Source organism: Symphodus melops (assembly GCF_947650265.1).
Source record: "Symphodus melops genome assembly, chromosome: 6".
NCBI lineage: Eukaryota > Metazoa > Chordata > Actinopteri > Labriformes > Labridae > Symphodus > Symphodus melops.
The window spans coordinates 13,257,087-13,278,660 of record NC_136696.1 but is presented as its reverse complement, the minus strand read 5'-3'; the positions used below and the strand labels follow the sequence as shown (position 1 = coordinate 13,278,660).

General features: G+C 40.8%; 4 protein-coding genes across 4 annotated transcripts; 2 read left to right on the top strand and 2 right to left on the bottom strand.

Moving 5' to 3' along the window:
- The first annotated feature begins 68 nt into the window (after positions 1-68).
- LOC306825509 (titin-like) lies at positions 69-8,587 on the top strand. Its single transcript, XM_079346300.1, has 4 exons — positions 69-191; positions 740-833; positions 1,306-7,551; positions 7,659-8,587. The coding sequence occupies exons 1-4, from the start codon at positions 171-173 to the stop codon at positions 7,691-7,693; spliced, it is 6,396 nt and encodes a 2,131-aa protein (XP_079202426.1). The 5' UTR covers positions 69-170; the 3' UTR covers positions 7,694-8,587.
- cib1 (calcium and integrin binding 1 (calmyrin)) lies at positions 8,472-10,498 on the top strand. Its single transcript, XM_079346305.1, has 7 exons — positions 8,472-8,628; positions 8,989-9,023; positions 9,126-9,225; positions 9,389-9,542; positions 9,624-9,742; positions 9,863-9,951; positions 10,299-10,498. The coding sequence occupies exons 1-7, from the start codon at positions 8,578-8,580 to the stop codon at positions 10,318-10,320; spliced, it is 570 nt and encodes a 189-aa protein (XP_079202431.1). The 5' UTR covers positions 8,472-8,577; the 3' UTR covers positions 10,321-10,498.
- Positions 10,296-12,988, bottom strand: rccd1 (RCC1 domain containing 1). The gene is made up of 8 exons (XM_079346304.1): positions 12,672-12,988; positions 12,365-12,571; positions 12,113-12,278; positions 11,881-12,002; positions 11,688-11,792; positions 11,081-11,257; positions 10,964-10,993; positions 10,296-10,819 (listed from the first exon to the last, which is right to left on the bottom strand). The coding sequence occupies exons 1-8, from the start codon at positions 12,859-12,861 to the stop codon at positions 10,659-10,661; spliced, it is 1,158 nt and encodes a 385-aa protein (XP_079202430.1). The 5' UTR covers positions 12,862-12,988; the 3' UTR covers positions 10,296-10,658.
- Positions 12,989-14,209: 1,221 nt separating this feature from the next.
- On the bottom strand, positions 14,210-20,588 carry unc45a (unc-45 myosin chaperone A). The gene is made up of 19 exons (XM_079346301.1): positions 20,427-20,588; positions 20,130-20,322; positions 19,403-19,578; positions 19,203-19,292; positions 18,887-19,054; positions 18,421-18,589; positions 18,132-18,302; positions 17,730-17,901; positions 17,309-17,609; positions 17,112-17,206; positions 16,818-16,959; positions 16,475-16,615; positions 16,093-16,220; positions 15,944-16,010; positions 15,727-15,840; positions 15,521-15,636; positions 15,025-15,142; positions 14,782-14,937; positions 14,210-14,681 (listed from the first exon to the last, which is right to left on the bottom strand). Exons 1-19 carry the CDS (start codon positions 20,448-20,450, stop codon positions 14,394-14,396), a joined length of 2,829 nt encoding a protein of 942 aa, XP_079202427.1. The 5' UTR covers positions 20,451-20,588; the 3' UTR covers positions 14,210-14,393.
- Between the last annotated feature and the right edge of the window lie 986 nt (positions 20,589-21,574).

Genomic DNA, 21,574 nt, shown 5'->3' with positions numbered 1-21,574 from the left:
GCAGCTGGCCAATCAGGCATGATGGTTATTTTAGTCTCTGCATGCTTTCAGAGATAAAGCAGGCAGTGATTGGCAGACCTGTGTATATCTGCCTCAAGATTCAAGGGCTCACCACAGTCAATGCATCTCAGCCAGCAGATCAGCTGAACTATCATAAGGACAAGTAAAAGATGGAAGCAAGCAACCATGACGTAAGTACTTACCGCTGTGTTTAACAAATTTAACCGTTTAAGCCAGAATTGTTGAAGAATTCTTAAGTTGCTTTTCTTTCCTCTGTCATGATGCTTTTGATGTCTTGTGTGAAGCACTTTGAATTGCCTTGTTGTTGAAATGTGCTATGTAAATAAACTTGCCTTGCCCTCTTGTGAAATGGTTCATCCTTGTGAGAGCTGTAAGAGTAAGACAGTAACAGTTTGATCGGCTTTGGTAGAACAGATGGCAGTTTGGTCATGAATTCCTCTAGTTATTTTAAACACCAACATAGTGTCTATTACCAACCCATTGCACTCATTAAGCTAGCCTAGATATTAGCTTGTTGTGAAACACAAATGTTATTTTCGTCTTACTTTTATTAGATTCTCTACTCATGTCAACTTTATATTCTACCTTATAAACAAAACCAAAACAGAAAAGCCTAAGAAAGATTTAAAAAAAAGAAAAAAAGAACATACTGTGTTGATCATGTCAGCGTGTCTATATTTTTTATTGTCTGACAGTTTGTATCGTACTCTTTTTTTAGATGGGAGAAAAAGCAGAAGAACAAACTCACACTCTAAATATAAATGTGACACCAGACACTGAAACTCAGTCATCTTCAACAGTGGCCTACCAAGGTATGTTATGCATCATATCACTGACTAAAAAGACAATTTGTAAAGTTTTGAATTTTAACTAACTGATTTTGGTTCAGATATCTATGTATTGACTTGGGGGAGCTTTTAACTGGATTAATTTGTCTCATATATAACGCAGGCAAAGGTCAGGAATAAAATTAATGCTTTCATAGGCCTTTTTTTCCAAGTATTTTTTTTTTGAAAAATGTCTTCTGTCACACCTTATTATTAGCTACTAAATATGTTTTGACATCTGATATTTTCACAATATAGAATAAATGAAATTAAAGAGAGCAGAATAAATAATCAAATTTTAGAGTCCTTCAACAGATTTTGGTTTTGAATGTAACCCATTTTACATCTTACATAATCAATTGGAAGAACCATACTAATCACACATATATATCCTGACTCTACACAGTGACTCTATCTAATGTACTCTTTATTTAATGTTTTTAATTTCTCACACAAGGCCTGCCTGAACCTGACCCCATGGTCCAACCTGCTGCTGACATGGATGTGAAAAATGCCATTAAGCCCAAACTCCAGATAACTCTGAGCACATTTACTGTCAAGAATGGTGGAGAGCTGAAGGTAGAGATCCCAGTGGTTGGGCACCCAGCACCAAAGATTGAATGGAAAAGAGATGGCCTGGCAGTCAAAGAGACATCCAGGCTTGAGGTTTCAAACATGTCTTCATTAACACTTCTTCATATCAGACATGCTGCAAGGGAGCACTCTGGTCAATACTCTATCATTGCAAGCAACAGTGTTGGAAAATATACAGGAGAAATCACAGTAGTTGTTCTTGAAAGGCCTGACCCTCCAAAAGGCCCAGTAAAGATTGACGAGATCCAATCTGACTATGTGACCATCTCTTGGGAGCCCCCAGAATACACAGGAGGGTGCCAGCTAGACAACTACATAGTGGAGAAAAGGGAAATCTCAAGTACTGAATGGCAAACTGTGTCAGTGACAACAGTTAGAAATACAATTAAAGTCACCAAACTGAAGACAGGAAATGAATACCAATTTAGAGTATTTGCAGAAAATAGGTATGGGAAGAGTACTGCTATCACTTCTCCTTTCGTGATTGCACAATATCCTTTCAGTGTGCCCAGTGCTCCTGGCATCCCTTTCACATCCACAGTGACAAAGTATAATATGGTGGTTGAATGGGAACCTCCAGCCAAAGATGGAGGAAGCCCAGTCATTGGCTACCATCTTGAACGTAAGGAGAAGAACAGCATTTTGTGGACAAAACTGAACAAGCTTGTTATACCTGATGCTCGCTTTAAAACAAGTGGACTCGAGGAAGGCATTGAGTATGAATTCAGAGTCTTTGCTGAGAATACTGCTGGACTAAGTCAAGCAAGCAAAATATCTGAATGTTATGTGGCAAGAGACCCATGTGATCCACCTGGTAAACCTGAAGCTATTATTATTAACAGAGAGAACATAACACTTCAGTGGACAAAACCAAGGTTTGATGGTGGAAGCACTATTACAGGCTACGTTGTTGAAAAAAAGGAGCTCCCAGATGGCAGATGGATAAAGGCAAACTTCACAAATGTTATTGAGAATCAGTTTACAGTCACCGGTTTGACAGAAGACCAAAGTTATGAGTTCAGGGTAACTGCTAAGAATGGTGCTGGTGTTTGGAGTACACCGTCAGAAAGTGTAACGATCATTGCTCAGGATGTTATTGAAGGACCCACAGCATTCATTGATCCTAAGTTCAAGAGCACTTCTGTTGTTCAGGCTGGTGAGACATTCATCATTGATGCTGATTACTTTGGAAAGCCCCTTCCCGAAGTAACTTGGCTAAAGGACGGAAAAGAAATTGATAAAGTTACACCAAGAATGGAGGTCAAAAACAATCTGACTCATACAACTCTCATCGTAAGGGACTCTACACGAGTAGATGGAGGACACTTTCTCTTAAGCCTCAGCAACATTGGTGGAACTACATCTATCCCAGTTAATGTGAAAGTCCTTGATAGACCTGGTCCTCCGGATGGACCTCTGAAAGTTAAAGTTGTCAGTGCAGAGAAGTGTAATCTTCACTGGAACCCCCCTCTAAATGATGGTGGTGCTAGTGTTTCCCACTTCATCATAGAAAAAAGGGAGACCAGCCGTGTGACATGGACAGGTGTTGATTCTCACGTTGAAGCTGTCAGTTACAAAGTGACAAAACTGGTACCTGGCAAAGAATACATATTCAGAGTTGCCGCAATGAACAAATATGGGGTTGGGGAATTCCTGGAATCTGACCCCTTCATTGCACAAAATCCATTTACAACACCTAGTCCACCCTCTAGCCCTATAGCGAGTGCTGTGACTGGTGACTCTGTAGTGCTAACATGGGAAAGGCCTGAGACTGATGGGGGTTCAGAAATTGATGGCTACATCCTGGAGAAACGTGACAAAGAAGGTGTAAGGTGGACTAAATGCAACAAGAGAAGACTAAATGATTTGCGTTTCCGATGCACAGGCCTCGCTGAGGGACATTACTATCAGTTTAGAGTATTCGCTGAGAATGCTGGTGGTGTTGGTGAACCCAGTGAACCAAGTGAGTATATCAAAGTGTGTGAAGCTTCCTACCCACCTGGTCCACCGACCAACCCAAAGGTGATAGACTATTCCAGCAGAACTGTGTCTCTGTCATGGTCAAGGCCCATCTATGATGGTGGAGCAGCCATCAGTGGGTTTGCTATTGAGATGAAGGAATCAATGGAAGATGAGTGGATCACATGCACACCAAACATGGGGGTAGAGAACACAAACTACACTGTGATGAGACTGAGAGAAAATGCTTCTTACAATTTTCGTATACGTGCGATAAATGCAGTTGGAGTTGGAGAGCCAGTGGATGTGCCAGGGACTGTGGTAGCTGCTGAAAAACTGGAGGCTCCAGATATTGAGCTGGACAGTGCCTTGAGGAAGATTGTCAGTGTTAGAGCCTGTTCCACTTTACGTCTCTTTGTCAATATCAGGGGTAGACCAGAGCCTGTGGTTAAATGGTCAAAGGAAAGTGGTGCCATAAGTGAGCGTGCTCAGATTGAGGTGACAAGCTCCTACACAGTGTTAATGATTGAGAATGTCAATAGAAATGACACTGGAAAATATGTGTTGACTGTTGAGAACTACAGTGGTTCAAAGTCAGCTTTCATCAATGTCAGAGTATTGGACTCCCCCAGCGCACCAATTAACCTAAAGGTAGTGGATGTAAAGAGAGAATCTGTCTCAGTCTCCTGGGAGGCACCTGTCATTGATGGAGGATCAAAGATTTCACACTACATTGTAGAAAAACGAGAGGAGGCTAGAAAGGCATTCACAAGTGTTTGTGGCAACTGTATGAGAAACTCATGCAAAATTGAAAACCTCCAGGAAGGATGCTTCTATTATTTCCGTGTCCTTGCTGTAAATGAGTTTGGCGCTGGCTTGCCAGCAGAGATCAAAGATGCTGTTAAAGTGTCTGAGGCTCCACTTCCTCCTGGCAAAATCACAGTGAGTGATATTACTTGCAATAGTGCAAGAATCTCTTGGGAGAAGCCAGACCATGATGGAGGAAGCAAAATAATGTATTATGCTGTAGAAATGCAGGCCAAGGGGGATGACTTATGGACCACATGTTCAGACAGTAAAGCACATGAAGTGACTGTTAATGGGCTGGCTAAAGGAAAAGAATATTTATTTCGTGTGAGTGCTGTTAATGAAAAAGGAAAAAGTGAACCAAAGTCTCTTTTGTTACCAATTACAGTTAATGAAACAAGTGCTCAGCCAGTTATCAATTTGCTGTCCAACATATTCAGTGTGAAGGCCGGAAATGATTTAAAGGTTGATGTTCCTTTTAAGGGTGTACCACCACCAACTGTAGAATGGAAGAAAGATAACAACTTGCTGAAAGAGAGAAGCAGGGTAAATGTGTACACATCTGATATATCATCCCAGTTGACTATCAAAGATGCAACCAGAGTAGATGCTGGCATGTATACGGTGACCGTAGCAAACTCAGTTGGAACCACATCCGTTGAAATCCATATCAATGTTTTTGAAAGACCTGGATCACCAAGTGACCTCAGTGTGGATGAAGTGAGCGCTGACTTTATATCCCTGTCATGGCAGCCCCCGCATTATACTGGAGGATGTGAAATAAGCAATTATGTTGTTGAGAAGAGAGACACAGGCAGCACAATATGGCAGACTGTGTCAGCTACAGTTGCAAGAACATCAATCAAGATTTCTCGCCTAACGCAGGGTACTGAATATCAGTTTCGCATTGCTTCAGAGAATCGTTACGGCAAAAGTCAATTTGCTGAGTCACAACTTACTGTTGCTCAATATCCTTTCAAGCCACCTGGTCCCCCAATAAATCTCCATGTTGTTAATGCCTCCAAGTCCATCATGGCAGTTGCATGGTGCAAGCCAGATAGTGATGGTGGTAGCCCTATTATTGGTTATCACATTGAATGCAAAGATCAAAGCAGTATTTTGTGGACAAAGTTAAACAGAAATGTGTTGACTGAGAACCACTTTAAGGTGACAAGTGTTGAAGAAGGTTTGATATATGAGTTTCGAGTCTATGCTGAGAATTTGGCTGGTGTTGGACCATGCAGTAAAACATCTGAGCCTGTAGCAGCTAGAGACCAGTGTGATCCCCCGAGCAGCCTTTCAGTCACCAATGTAAGTAATAGCTCAGTTTCTCTCTCATGGGACAAACCAGAATACGATGGTGGGGCTAAAATAACTGGATATGTTGTTGAGCGTAAACAGTTTCCAGATGGTTGTTGGCTGAAATGTAACTTTACAAATCTACTGGACACCTTCTTGGAAGTGACTGGCCTCACAGAGGGTGAACAGTATGATTTTCGTGTGATTGCCAAAAATTCAGCTGAGCTGTTTAGTGCACCGTCTGAAACTACAGGAAGGGTTACAGTACAGCATGATGTAGAGCCACCTAAAATCATAATGGAGGACAAATTTAGACAAGCGGTTGTTGTAAAGGCAGGAGAACTCCTAAGAATAGATGCTGACATATCTGGCCGCCCTAACCCTTCTGTGTTTTGGATGAAGAATGGTAGAAATATTTGCACCAAGGGAAGGGTTGAAATTACTACAACAAAAACACATACTTCTCTACTTATCAGAGAAAGTGTTAGGAAAGACTCTGGACAGTATACTCTGACCTTACAGAGTATTGGAGGAACAACCAATAGAGCTGTTACCTGCAAGGTCCTGGACAGGCCAGGACCACCTGCAGGACCTCTGGAAGTCTCTGGACTCACAGCAGAAAAATGTACCTTGTCATGGGGATCCCCACCTGAGACTGGTGGTGCTGAGGTCATGTACTACATTGTTGAGAAATGTGAGACCAGCCGTGTAGCTTGGGTCATTGTCTATGGTGACATGATAGCAACTACTTGCAAAATAACCAAGTTGCTCAAAGGAAATGAATATCTTTTTAGGGTAAGAGCAGTCAACAAGTATGGGGAGGGGGAAACATTAGAAAGTGAGCCTGTAAAGGCCACAGATCCATTTACAATCCCATCTGCTCCAATGGACGTTGAGGTCACAAGTGTAACTAACGATTCTATGACTATCTGCTGGAAGAGACCTGCCACCGATGGAGGCAGCCGCATCGATGGTTACATTATAGAAAAGAGGGAGAAGCAGAGTGTTCGCTGGGTTCGTGTTAATAAGAAACCAGTATATGACTTACGTGTTAAAGCCTTCTGCCTGCATGAGGGATGTGAGTATCAATTCAGAGTTATTGCTGAGAATGCTGCAGGGTTAAGTGAACCAAGTTCTCCATGCCCTCTGACTCTGGCAGAGGATCCAAAGTTTCTACCTTCCCCTCCTGCAAAACCCATTATAGTTGATTCATCCAGGAGTTCCATCACTCTTTCATGGACCAAACCGCTGTTTGATGGTGGAGCAGCAGTCATTGGGTACAAAGTTGAATACAGAAAATCCACAGAAGATGACTGGACTGTTGGTACTCAAAACACAGATAAAACAGAGTTTGCAGTCACTGGACTCACACCAGGGGCAGGGTACATTTTTATTGTCAGATCAATAAACAAGATTGGTATCAGTGAGCCCAGTCCTGAAACAGAACCTGAAGTTGCAATGGAGAGAGAGGAGGAGCCAAGGTTTGAAATAAACCCTGAGATGCGGAAGACCGTGATTGTTAAAGAGGGTAGCTCTTTCACTTTGACTGTGCCATTCTCAGGCAAACCTGTTCCCAGTGTGACATGGGACAAAGCAAATGTTGACCTTAGAGTCAGAGGATTGGTCAACATGTGCAACTCTATGACCTCAATCACAGTGGAAGGAGCAACACGTGATGACTCTGGCAAGTACATAGTCAAGCTGCAAAATGTTGCTGGATCTGCCTCTTTGACGCTGAATGTTAGGGTTTTGGATTCCCCTGGTCCACCAACAAATGTAGCAGTAAAGGATGTGACAAAGAACTCTGCTGTTGTTTGTTGGGATATCCCAGAGAACGAGGGAGGAGCCTCTGTCAAGCACTACCATGTAGATATCCGGGACATCAGCAGAAAAGGATGGATGAGACTAACAGACAAATGCCGCCGACTGTCCTACAAGGTGTCCGACCTGGAAGAGGGAGGAATCTACTTCTTCAGAATCACTGCAGAAAATGAGTATGGAATCGGTGTTCCAGCTGAAACTAAAGAAGGAACAAAAATGAAAGGTACAAAATCTAAATTATTAGTAGGAATTCGGAAAAAAAAAAGTATTGTATGATTATCTCTGCCACATTGACATTTTGCATTTGCGTTCTCTTTGTGTGTGTTTCAGATACAACAGACTGGGAGACAAACCAAGGAGCTTAACTCCTCACAGCCTGAAGTTATCATCTCCTGAACCTCCTGTTGAATTGCTTGTCTATTTTTCATCTTTATTCAGCTTTGTTAAGAAAAACATGTTTGCAATGCTGTTGTTACAGAAGCTGTAGTTTTGTTAATAAGATCTCATCTTTGTTTTTCAATGTTTAAAAGTAATTATAAAATATTTAAACATTTTGATGCTGGGTTTTTTTGGGTTTTTTTTTGGCTCAGCCTAATAAACAATGATCTTAAGATCTACAAACAAATGACTGGGACAGTTTGAATTTTACTTGTTTTTCAAAAGTTATCCTATAGGCTATAATAGCTAGGTAACCACAAAATAACCTGCTGCACGGCATACGCTGTCAGTACAGAATATACATTTTAAAAAGGTGGAACAAATGTATGTTTAATTCTCCACGTTTTTTCCTTTCTAAAGATGCATATTAAAATAGCGTGAAATATTTCTATCGTTTCCGCAGTGGAGGCTGGATTGACCGCAGTGATGAACGTACACCTTATCTAACTTTTGCGTCGGCCAACCGAAGTTTAAAAAATATTTTGAGTTAACTGCAAGCAAGACCGCAGTGTGAAACTAGATTAATGACTGCAAGCGTTGCCTATGTCACACAAATAACCTAATTAAACGGCGAATTTCGACGAAACATGACCCGTTTTATTCCCTTAAATTACTTGCAGCCCTTTAGCGAAGCCAGCTATGCTGGTAGCCGCTTGCAAATCCGTCACCATGGAAACCGTTGCTGCCCAAAAAGGAAAGGGAAGGGTTCAGTGTGATACCGGAAGTACGCCATGTAAAAACAACTAGTTGTTCAGTCCGCCAAGGGTGAGTTACCATAAACAGAAGTCGTTTTTAAGTTTATAATATCAAGATGGGAACTACAGCAAGTCAACTTGGCAAGGATTTGCTTTCAGAATACCAAGTAAGTACCTAAAGTGATCTCTAGAAGGAACGTACAGTATTATGCTTGAAAAGTTTACCGAGTACCTTTAAGTTGAATGCAGTTGTTGTTACGCCCTGTAATAAAACCCAAGAATAAAGTAGAAGCTACATTTTAGCCTTTTAAGCACTTTAAAATGTACTTAAAGTCGGCAGTTGTATTATTCTGCTTAAAGTCAAACCTATCACTGTTAATGGGAATTTCGTGAAGTAGTGTCATGACGCCAGTAAAGATAGTTAATGTCACAAGTCTGCATGCATTATTGAAAGAGATAAAACAAAAACAGTGTTTTAAGTTACCTGTAGCTGTTGTCAATCTAATAAAGACCACTTGGACTTTTAGGAGCTGACATTTTTGACAAAGCAAGAAATTCTTCTGTAAGTGATCCTGCATTTTTTTTTTTTTTTTTTTAAATCAAAATAAGACTGTAATCAATCTAGCACTGCTTTTCCTGAATAACCATGAAGCTTTTTGTTTAGTGCTCACAAGAGATTCACTGAACTGCTCACAAAAGATGAGAAAGATGATCCAAATGTAAGAGTACCAATGGAAAGGATTCTCACTCTGCCAGAGCTAAAGGTGAGAATATATTTCACATTAAACTAGACTATGTTGGCTGCTCATTGCCTTTTTACATACATTGTTAATTGAAAGTAGAGAATTTATTTGCTTTGCATGTCTATGAGGAAGTGCTACAAGTACTGATTAACTGAACTGACCTTTGTACCTTTTCCCGTCACAGTCCAACCCTTTCAGGAAACGAATCTGCTACGTCTTCTCCACATCTGAGCTGAAAGATGGAAGCCTGACATTCGAGGACTTCCTCGACCTCTTGAGTGCCTTCAGTGACTCTGCTACCCTGGAAATCAAATCCCACTATGCATTCCGTATATTTGGTAAATAAGATTAAGAAAATGTAGTTACTGATTTAAAGACAGTGATATAAGTTACTGTATTATGCTTAATGATATTTACAGACTTTGACGATGATGGAACTCTTGATTGTGGTGATCTGGAGAAGTTAGTGAACTGCCTGACTGGTGAGACAGATGACACAAGACTAACGACTGAAGAAATGAGGCAGCTCATCGGCAATGTGAGTTCAGTCTTTCCATAAGTATTTGAGAGAGTAAGGGGGGGAAACTACAAAATTCAAACACATTTTGGTTCCAAGCTGTTTATTCCCCCCCCCCCCCCCCCCCAATATGTTCTTCAGATTCTTGAAGAGTCCGACATTGACAAAGATGGGACTGTTAACCTCTCGGAGTTTCAGCATGTCATCTCAAGATCACCAGATTTTGTCAGGTGACTCTAAATCATACTACTCTCATCACTAATACAGTATCTCACATTTCTGCAAATATTTGATCATATCTTTTCATGGGACACCACAAGCTGACAACCTTGACACAATGTAAAGTACAGCTTGTATAAGAGTGTGAATTTACTTTCCCCGTAAAATAACTCAACACACAGCCATTAATGTCTGCTGACTGCTGGCTACAAAAGTGAGTCCACTCCTAAGTGAAGATGTTCAAATTTGTAGAAATGTGAGGGTTGTACTCACATTGTGAGATACTGCATGCGCTTTTAAACTTCAAAATCTTGTCTGTTTTTTACTCTGTTTTTATTAATACTTTGGTTTCCAACAGTTCTTTCAAGATTGTGCTGTGAAGACCTCTAGCAAGATGTGGAAAAGCATTACTCCATAACTCTTTAATTTTTTAGTAGAACAATTTGAGATGTTTTCCTTAAATTATATTGACATGTAGTAAATGCACTGTTTGTAAAATATAAATCTGTGATTTTTTAAAGATTTCTTTAAAGAAAATTAAAAATATTTCCAAAAACATTTTATTATAAAAGTTCTTTGTTTCAACAGACAGAAGGGATGTCCTGTGTGCAGAATACATTAGATTCAAAGCATTGGATTTTTTTCGTAGTATTAAACACCTGCTGGTACCCTGTCAGAAATTCAGTGTGCGACTAATCAAGGGAATCCCATTTTAATTTTAAGTAGAAGCTTTTTCTTCCACCTTGACCACAGCAGCAAAAGTGTTCCAAGCTCCGCACACGACATCAACCGCACACATCTGCTGCTCCCTGAAAAACTCCACACGCTGGGGCTCATCCAAACTGAATAAACTCTGGTGTCCAAGTTGGCCGTAGTCACCTGAAATATTAACAGAAAAAAAGATGAAAGTTTAAGACATACTTAAATTGTGCTTAAAGATAACCTATTGATATTGGCAATGCTACAACATTTAAAGGATATTAATTTGTTTAACAATGTAGGTTTTACATTTAAGAAGCTTACCCCAGCCCCATGTGTATAGGTCACCGTTAGCTGTTTTAAAGAAGATTTGAGATAATGATCATGAGGGCATTGACTTGTCAAGAAATTGTGCATCAGTTGTCAAGTTAGGTTTCTTACTGGTTACGGCAGCTGTGTGTCGGCAACCACAGCTTACAGTCCTGATTTCACATGGTGGAGTGACATCCAGCAGAGCTGGGAACGCCTGGATTGATATGAATACCTCTTCATGTTTCTCTCCCTCTTGTGGCTGTTTGGCAGGAGGTGTGGTGGCATGCTGACATGGTACTCCTGCTTCTGTGTATTTAGAATTTCAGTGCTTAGGACTATTTAGTTAATTAAAGATGCTAATACAAGCAGCAAATCAGGTAACAAACAAGAAAAAAGTTAATAGAATGGTGTGAGTATGTTGAGCATTTCCAATAACTCAAATTCTACCTATACCTTAGTTTAAAGTGCAATACACTGATGACAGAGTTAATTTACTTAATGTTCCTTATAATTTCAAACATACATTTAAAGGAAAACATGGATATCCTTTCACATAAAATCACAGAGAACACATAGAACCTGGCAAACACTCATCTGTTTTTCACTTTTAACCAATTTGCAGCCTGATTAACAGATACTGCTGAAATGTTTGTATCAAAAATCTGGGTTTTATAGGCGTAAACTATATCACATTCTGTATTTCTTTAGAATGTTTTTAGTTAGGAAACAGATTTACCTGCTTGTTGGCTTGTTTGCTGCTGCAGAGGTTTTCTTAAACCTCGTGATGGAAGTCCAAGCTGGCCACTTTCATTCCAGCCCCACACATAAAGGTCACCTCCATCTGAAAAAAAGAGTCATTTAAGGTCAATATTCAAAGGTCAAGATGATGCTATAAACTTTGACACTATAACATCCTGTAGGACACTCACCACTGATACATACTGAGTGCCAACCTCCTGCAGCAACACAGCTCATTGGTAACCCACAGAGAGCCTCAACTGCTCTGGGTTCCTCCTCAGGGGTAAGGCCTCCATGCCCCAGTTGACCATGGCTGTCAGTTTATCACATCCAAATGCAAAAGGTCAGAGTGCGCATGAAGATCTTGTTGATCACATTCTACATTAAAAAAAAAAAAAAAAAGGATGCAAGTATTGTATGTACCTGCCAAGTCCCCATGTGTACACAGCTCCAGAGGCAGTGAGAAGGATGGCATGCTCTGCACTCAGTGAGAGACTCTTGGCTTTAAGATGTGGTGATAAGGAGCGATAGAGAGGTGGTTTCATGGCTATGTAACCCCCAGGGACCAATGGGAGACTCAAAGGGGGTCCTAAAAGGCAGCAAAATGTTATATCCTAAAGGAAGTATTTCAGGTATGATAGAGGATAAATAGGCCTATTGTAAAAATGACATTACCTGTGGTTTCCGATTGTGTATTTATTACAATGCTCCATGCCGGAGTCTCCACTTCTTTTTGCAGATCCCAGGACTCAACTCTGTCCGGGAAAGCGAGGGTCATGTAAGCTTCAGTGATGAAGACATCTGTACAGCCACTGCTGAGTTTCACTAAAGAGTCCTCGGACTGAACTGCACTGAATCCTGCCAGGCACACACACCTGTCCCCTGATAAACGGTGAGCAGAAATAAAACATCAACACTATATACAGGCTGGGATTTGTTTAAGTGTCTGAATAAAGGTTTGTTTTATCACTGACTGACTTACCATCCAAATGAGCAGATGCTCTTCGACTCCAGCTTGCTGTAACTTTTGCAGCGTTCAAGCAGCAGTCTCCGTTTATTGTTAGCTCTGTCGGGATACTCACTTTTACAGCGTCGCTACTATCTCCTGTTGGTGGTTTGGCGTGGACATGTATCTGTCCAAATGCGTTGAAACCGAAGCCAAACCACCGCATTAGACAAGCTTGGGCCTGCTTTTGTTTCTCATTGAAGCGTAGTTATCCACACACTTTGAACGCTAACGAGTTAGCACGCGTGCGTACTGCGCATGCGCCCTCGTAAGGTTGCGTTTAACTGACAGATGAAATGGCTTTGCATTGAGGGGAAACGGTAGTTCGAGTACAGACATTTTATTAATTAAGGCCTATGTGTTCAGTCAACAAAAAAAAACTACAACAACCACTCATACAATTATCACACTTGGATTGTAGTAGAGCAAAAGGAACAGCAATGAAATGTAATACAAAAGCAGACAATAAAAACATGATTGTGTTTCTGCTTTTTGTTTATAAAAAAAAATAATATAGCAGTAGATCTAATGAAAATCAAAGGCAATACATTTTTAGGAAAGATAGTCATATATTGTGTAAATATGAGGCATGTCAATCCAGCCAATTTTAAAATCCTGCCGTAAAGGCTGGTTCACACAGCAGGATTTTAAAATTGTCGGCCGATTTCCAAAACTTTAGAGACCACACACGTGGCGATAAATAATCGGAGGTTTTACAGTTTTGGTCGTACAGTGTGTGGTGTGTGGCCACACGGCAACATCAACACACCACACACGAACCGATTCCACTCGCGAACGTCCCCCGATCAGACGGGAAATCTCACAAAGCCTCTCGAGATCAAACGTGATTCCAGAGTCAACAAACGGACGAAGAGGACGTAATAGGGATCGTTTGGCTGTGTTTTTATCTGAAAAACAAAACACGTGTTAAAAACGTTTTAAAAAGGAGGCGTCGGTCAAAGGAGTGGAGACAACGGGAGCATGAACTGTACTTGCTACATGTTGATATGGAGTTAAGTAGTTGTTTTGCTCCCGGTGTTTTCGCTACTACGTCACCTCGCTTTCTGATTGGCTGCGCGTCACATTCAACAGGCTTGTGCTCGTTTTCTCCTCGGGACACCACACATTGAGAAAACGAGCACAAGGTTTCTCTGATGAGAGATCGGGCCAAAACAATCCAACATGTTGAATATCCCCGATTTGAGATCGGAGTGGTCCCGACATTCTTCCGACCAGACGAGAGCGGTCTGAACACACCACACACGGCAGGATGATTTTATAAGATTATTTTATGATGATCGGGGCGTCCTTCAGATTATCGGAAGGGGAGAATCGGGGCTAAAATCGGCGTAATTATCCTGCCGTGTGAACCAGGCGGTGAAGAACATGGAGTGATAAATGTGGTCTCAATGTGGATCCTTTAGTAAAATAAAGATAAATAAAATCTGTGTAAAAAAATTGTGAAAAACAAAAACAATAAAATCATATTTGTGACACACTGTACGTATGAGCTGTTTTTCCATTAAATCGTTTACTCTTTTTTATTGCCTTGAGTTTCTAGTTAAGACGTTGTAGTATTTCAACTTGTAACCCTCCCCACTGATTTTCTGCAAAAGTGAAATCACTTCACTGGTCCCATATAACCCTCAGAACACTTAACTTTGCCAGGAAGCAGATTCACATACTGTGGTGGTGCTTTCATGCTACAGGTTCTTTGCTTTTTCCCTTTTCGTCCCTGGACATGATGATGTTGTACTCTATTGCCTTGTCAAGACAGTTCTGAGCAATCTTAGAAACAGGCTCATAGATGCCCTCTCCTCCCTTTGCCAGGACAGAAAGAATCTCCAGAGCTTCACTCTCTATGAGTGTCTCAGCCAGACTCTTCTCTGCCTGCATCATGTTGTGAACTATGACTACTCCACGATGACGCAGGTCAGGTATTTCACTGAGCAACAGTGCCTGTACAATCTCGAGCCAGTGGGTTGTCTGAGAAGAGAAGACAATAAGAGGTCATATCAGAAAAATGATTCATAGAAGTATGTGTCAGTGCAAAAAGGTGGAAGTCAGAGGGCAGTGCTATGCTTACTGTTTGAGGGATGCGGGCGCAGAGCTCAGGCTGCTCAGCTGTCAACATGGCCAGAGTTCCTGCAGCAGCCTTCCTCAGCCTCTCATCCTCCTCTCCGCTGTACAGCACAAGCAGTTTCAAGCGATCGCTCCCTGTGGCCAGGTACAGCTTCTGCACCTGAAGACAACACCAAAAAAAACACCAATCTAAATGTTCAACATTTATGTGCCACAGAATAATCCATGTCTTTTTTTTTTTCTTTACCTCTGTGCTAAAAACCAGATTACACATGCACTCTGTGGCAGAAGCTCGGACCAGTTCGTGCTCTTCAAACATGTAACCTTCAATTTTTGGGACGGCCTTCTCCTTTATGATCTTTTGTCTGTGGATCAACACATGTCATCAATAAGTAAATGCCCTCGCTACTGAACAGTAAATATTAATTAAGATAAAACAAGTAATTCAGTGTAATACATCCTTAAGGCATATGCATTATGTGACACATTCACAGAAGTGACATCTTAGTGATGTGAAAAACAGAAACAGTTGTGTCAAAGACTTGAAATACTTGCATTTATAAACTTTTTTTCCCTTTTGGTTAATGAGAAGTTGATTTGCAGAATATATCAAAAGTAGAAAAAGTAGCAACACTTTTGGATATCTGCCAGTAAGTTCAACTATTTAGAAAACATGACCTGACTTTATTAAATGTGTAACAAGACATTGTTTTCTTAGAAGAGACCTCCCCCTAGTGGCAAACCTGAGTCTTTCACTGATGCCAGCCAGATTGGTGAGAGCCATGAGTGCTTCGAAGTTTTGCAGCAGGGTGCATTCAAGACTCAGAAGACTGACCAGGGGACGCACCATTTCATAGATCTGACAACAGAAAGTGAGATGAAGTTAAACAGCAAAGTTCTTTAGGTTTATATTCAACTTAATACATTTTCTACAGAATGTAGTCGTCACCCTTTCTCCTGGGAAGGCGATCGCAGGGTTAGATGTGATGGTTATTTTTGCCAACGCTTGTGCTGCTTTGATTTTACCAACATCTGTGTTGTCAGACGCCAGTGGTATCAAAGCCTGTGGAGGAGAAAATAAAAATAATCATTTTGAACCTCCTAAAGCAAGCTGTTTGGTCAGTGTGCAGAAAAACAAAATGTGTACATTTATCACAGTGCTCTACCTTTCCTCCCCCCTGTGCCACCACTGTGCCTCTGTCCTCCTGTCGCTCCACCAAAGCCAAGAAGACCCTGTCAAGAGAAATGGCAATGACTGAAAATATAAAAGGGTAAAAACCATAACTGGGAAATAAACAAAGTGCAGTTTCCCTACCTGCTTATACACTCCCTGCAGGCTTCAGTAAGGGCAGGACTCTCATTCTTGACCATACACACCAACGCAGACACCACACCAGCCTCTAACAGCTTCATGAGCCTTTTTTCCACATAGGAAGAAGCATCCTGACACACAAAGACAAACAGTTTTATGTAGTACAACAAATCTTTGAAAAAGAAATAGGGGCAGGAAAACATCCGAAGGTGGACATGAAGTTAGAGAAGTAAAGATTCTGGGGAATATCTCTCTCTCATATATATATATATATATATACATATATATATATATATATATATATATATATATATATATACACACACATATATACACACACATATATACACACATACATAAAATAATATGAGCATTTAAATGATACCTTGGGGTGCTCCTCAGGCACATGCTGCTTTGCATACTTGGCCAGCTCCACCATCTGAGGGTCTGGTTTCTCAGCATCATAGCTGTTGGTGCAATTCACTAATGTGGAGCCCACAGCAAAAAGCACCGTCTTATCTTCAGACTGATCGAACACAGGGAACAAAAAACATGGTTGTCAAAGCTCTTCTGGTGAACACAATCCTTTTTTTTGTATAATCCCATTTAAAGGTTTCAAATAGCGTAAAAAAGAAAAACAAAACATCTGAGAGGAATCCCACACCATTGAAATGTAGTGTCCTGTTTTTGACAAGTTCATAACCTTAAAATACAATCTCAAGTCAAACCTTAGCAAGTTCAAACATTCCCAGGAGAGCATTTTTGTCCTCCACCAAGTCCTCCTTCACATCAGCATCAAACGTAAGGTAGGCGAGGCCTTCCACCGACCACCGACGGGAGGTTGCGGGTAGAGCTTCGTTACACAGCCACCTACAAGGGAAGAAAGGTACAGCTTGCTACGTATTCTTATATGCAAGAAAAAAAAACACTTCTTAATTGTTGTTTTGACTCAACTCTGCACTTTGTGGACACATATTTCTTAATCTGTCCCAATGTTCAATAATCAGTTCAGGCAAACATACTTCCTGCACTGCTTGGCAAGCTTAAGCGTGGATCCCTCTGCAAACTGCTTCATGCTGAAATCTGTCCCCCCTGCTGATCCAAGCTTGCACAAACCCTGTGTAACAACAATCACAAACCATAGTTAATTTATTATTTTGGAGAGATGTTCTTTTCTCCATCTGTCTAAATAAAATACTTGCTTTTCTGTGACATTTACCACCAGGGCTCTGACACGTATCCTGTCATTTTCACTCTTCTTGTAGAGGTCCTTCAGAAGAGCAACACCATTCGCTGTAATGAAGGAGGCTCTCTTGGCCTTTCCTGCAGCATGGATAAGAGCCTCAACTGCTACTTGCTGGTGTGTAACATCGTCTGAGGCACACAGAGAGATCACTGCATCCATCATGCCCGACATCTCCATAGTTCTGTTACCAACCTCACTTGGTCCTTGGAGGAGCACAGATACTGTCTGGATAGCCCGCAGCTTGGACTCCAGGCCAGATCTGCTAAAGTGTTGTCTACCAAGACATAGATCAGATAAAAAAGGTTATGAAAAACAGTGTACTGTTAATCCAACGATGCAGCCCAAGTAAATAAAACTAAGGAAGCTATCAGAATATTTTCAGTGTCTGACTTACTGCACATATTCTTCACACAGCTTGTTGAAGTTCTCTCTTTCTTTGTCGCTCTTTAGGTCATCGTAGAGCTTATTAAGCAAGACAGAGCAGCTCATGTGGGAGTTGTCTGTAAGAGGAATCTCTTTTGAGAGCTCAGGAACTGTACCAGCCACGTCTAAGATTTTCTTTAAACCTGAAGGAGGACAAAGAGTTCATTAACGCCAGAAAAAGCTGGTGGCAGAGTGTCTGAAACGGACTTTCAATAGCTGAGGCCGTAGTTTGTTCTATAGTGATTTGACAACCCACAGTAGACATTCCCTTCATTTACTAGTTAGAAATGTTTAATGGATATCTTTGGCCTAAGGTCTAAATAGGTTTTGTATCCATAACAGCAGAAGAGGTATATGCAGGTGTGTTTCATACCCTGGTCTATCACCCAAAGGGTGACTGAGTTATCTGGGTTTTTCAAGGACTTGCGAGGAACTTGTTTGACCAGGAGGTTGATGGCGCTGTCTCTGCCCTGTCCTGACACACTGGAAGCAGGCATCATTTCCAAGAGGTGGCGCAGCATTGAACGTAGCTCTTTGGAAGGCTCTGTGTTAAATGGATAGAGTCAAAGTTGGTTAAAAGAGCACAGTGACACAAAAACAACCTTGTCAACTTTCAAGTGTACCGTAGCCTACTTTAATTAAAAACAGGAGTCCAGACTCACCGGGAAGAATAGCTTCATCTTTCCCTCTAATCTCTTTATTCATTCCCTCTGTCAGAGCCTCAAACATAACCTGCAGCAGGTGGCAGGCAGCCAGAGACACAGTGGAGACTCCTGATCCCATTACCGCACACAGCTGCGCCATTCCCAGCTCATTCACTATAGCCATAGTCTAGGAGTAAAAATAGATGTCAACAGTACAAATCAGCAAAGCAATCAACTAGCATTGTGTTGAGCTAATTTCTTCTTGACCTATATGGATGTAGATGTAAATACACATCTACTTGTCTGTGCTAGCAGACATTATACTGGATGGAAACAAATGTATAAAAAAATAAGAAATAAAATACAAAGATGGACATATTTATGGAAACACTCCCTGTATTTACTATAATTTCCCAGACAGAAAATATATACTGTATTTGCACGCTATGAATGTAGTAAAGAGGCAATGTAAAGCCTCACTTACTCTGGACTGATGCCCTGTACACAACCCAACAAGGGTTCTTAAGGCAGAAAGGACGATATCCTCCTGCTTTGACTGAAGAAGGTTCTGTAGGAGCTTCACCCCATCATTACGGAAGATCTGCTCAGCTCCTGCGTCTTCTCGAGATAAAACCACTAAATTCTGAGCAGCCTGAAAGCACACATTGAACCATGTTAATTTGGTATGTTACAACTTTCCAGACAGATAAAAGAAAAAAAATGGATATATGCAAGTCAAAACACAACATAAGAGTGAACTATATCACGTTATTGTCCGTTTATGTTTGACCTTTCCTTACCTTCTGTCGATCTGAGTCAACTGCAGACGCATCTATGAGGAGGGAGAACATTTGCTGCACACGAGCATCCGTGGAGTTTAGTTGCACCGACTACAAGTTCATGAGAAAACACTCATTAACAATACTTTCTTAAGGTCACTGTTTCAAATACAAGACGCATTTCCCATGGCCACTTCATGAAAAAAAAATAAATAAATCACCTTCTGCTGGATCTGTGCCCCGAGCTGTCGGAGCAAATCCTGGAAGGCTTTGTTTTTAGGCTCCAGCTGGGCACACTTCTGAGCATCCATAAAAGCCTGGTCGAGTCGAGCAAGCTTGTGGAAAGCCTGAGCTCTCCTGAACCTGGCCTTCACATCACCTGGGTCAGTATCAAGGGCTGAAAAGAATACCACTTGTCAAAGTCAATAAAAGGGTGAACATAAAGCACAGCGAGATTTACATTTCCATGAAAGCTGTTAACCCTTTCTTGAAAGTAATTTCTTCAATCAATGATACATATGAAGAAGAGTTTTGAAATGTACTGTACCCAAGGGTCTAACTTACATCTTAATTTACATCAACCATAGTTAGAAGCTAAGCTGCAATTTAAATGCACTATTTGTTTGAACGCAACACTCCCCAAACTCCATGTCACTCAGCATTCATGTTTTAGAGACAGATCACAGATAAAATCCTTAGCAGGTTATAGTAGCTGAACAGATTTAAGCTCAGGTAAAGGTGGGGGTTTTAATTGAAATGGTTCAGGTTTTGACAATCCACAGCCACGGTCTAAAGATGGAGCGTATTGTGTGATTACAATGATTTTTAAAGATGGGCTATATTTAATATACAACTGGCCTTACTTCATTTAGTTGGGTGATATCAGGCTGATGTGTATGTGTATGTTTGCACTGTGTGATGTGTAACATAAACAGGTGTGTATCCCACCTGTAGATGCATCAGCCTCTGCTTTATTAAACTCCTGCAGCTTCAGGTAGCAGGCTGATCGGTTTCGGTAAAGAACAGCTGTCTCTGCTCGGCTGTCACTTAGCTTTAATGCTTTGGTGTAACAGCAGACAGCTCCCTGCATATCCCCTGCCTTGAATAGGGTATTCCCCTCCTCCTTCAGGGCTGTCGGGTCCTGGGTTCAAGAGGATAAAGACAATGCTCAAAACGAAATCCATCTGAAGAAAATCTAAGAAGCTAAAAACAACGGACTACAAATGCAAAATTCTGTTTTCTTACCTTTTCTTTCTCACTAACTTCCATCTTCAATGTGCTACAGATAATACAAATTCACTGTTAGGATAATTAAAGCTGTCTACTTTCCCCACAAACAACGCTCATTCCAGTCAAACATTACGTTGCAACTGGCCTCGCTTCCGGGTTGCGGGAGCACGTCGATGACGTCTCGAAGTCGGTCCCGCCCATCTGCCCACACTACATGACCATAAAAGGAAGACATAAGCCTGCTCTTGCAAGGCTCCATCTCTGCTTTATTTGGCTAAATAATCTCCAGTCTGTGGCTCTCTTCTATCCACAAAGGCATAGAGGAGTTAAGAAGCTACTCACGAAATGAAATGATGAGGACGTAAAAATTCTGCCACATTTTTAATGCATTCTACTGAAAGACATTTTAATGATTGCAGGTTAAAACTCAGGAATGCATGAAATTCAATGAGCCCTTTTCTGATTTTTTTTAGAAGTATAGTCTAAAACCATGCTGTATGAAGGGATTATAAATTGAAACTAATTGCTGTATTAAAAGTTAATCAATCATTTAGTAAGGCTTAACAGTTAAGCAGCTGGATAACTTTGGGATTGAATGACTGAGAAACCACTTTCTCATGACCTAATCCCTTCATAAACAACCTGTTTAGCATTTACAATTTCAGGCATGAGTAATTTAAACAAATTGTCAGCATATAAAGAAGTACACTAGATGGATTATGAGAAAATAACAGGCTCATGTGCACCTATTGAAGGATTTATAAGACACGAAAGAAAATGAGAAAATAAACTGATCAGTGGGATATTTTGAAACCTGGCAACCTAATAGTTATTCTTACCTATGGTTTGTCTTAGACCTATGAAGCAATATTAAACAACGTATTAACCATTAAGGACGTATTAAGGATGCTGTACCACATTGTTCCATAATCTTTTCAATTAGAAGTTTCAGAAGCCCAAACACTTTGCCTAAAGTATTGCCCAAAAAGGAAAATAACTGAAAAAGAATACAATAAGTCATTAGTAACGCAATACTCTGACTTTAGTCACAACCTGAAAGGTTCAAAATGTACATTACATTCACAACAACTTCCTTCAGTTCACAAACACAAAGGGAAGTGTCTGGTGTGGTATTTCCAGTCACTTGAGGACTCTCGTTTTCC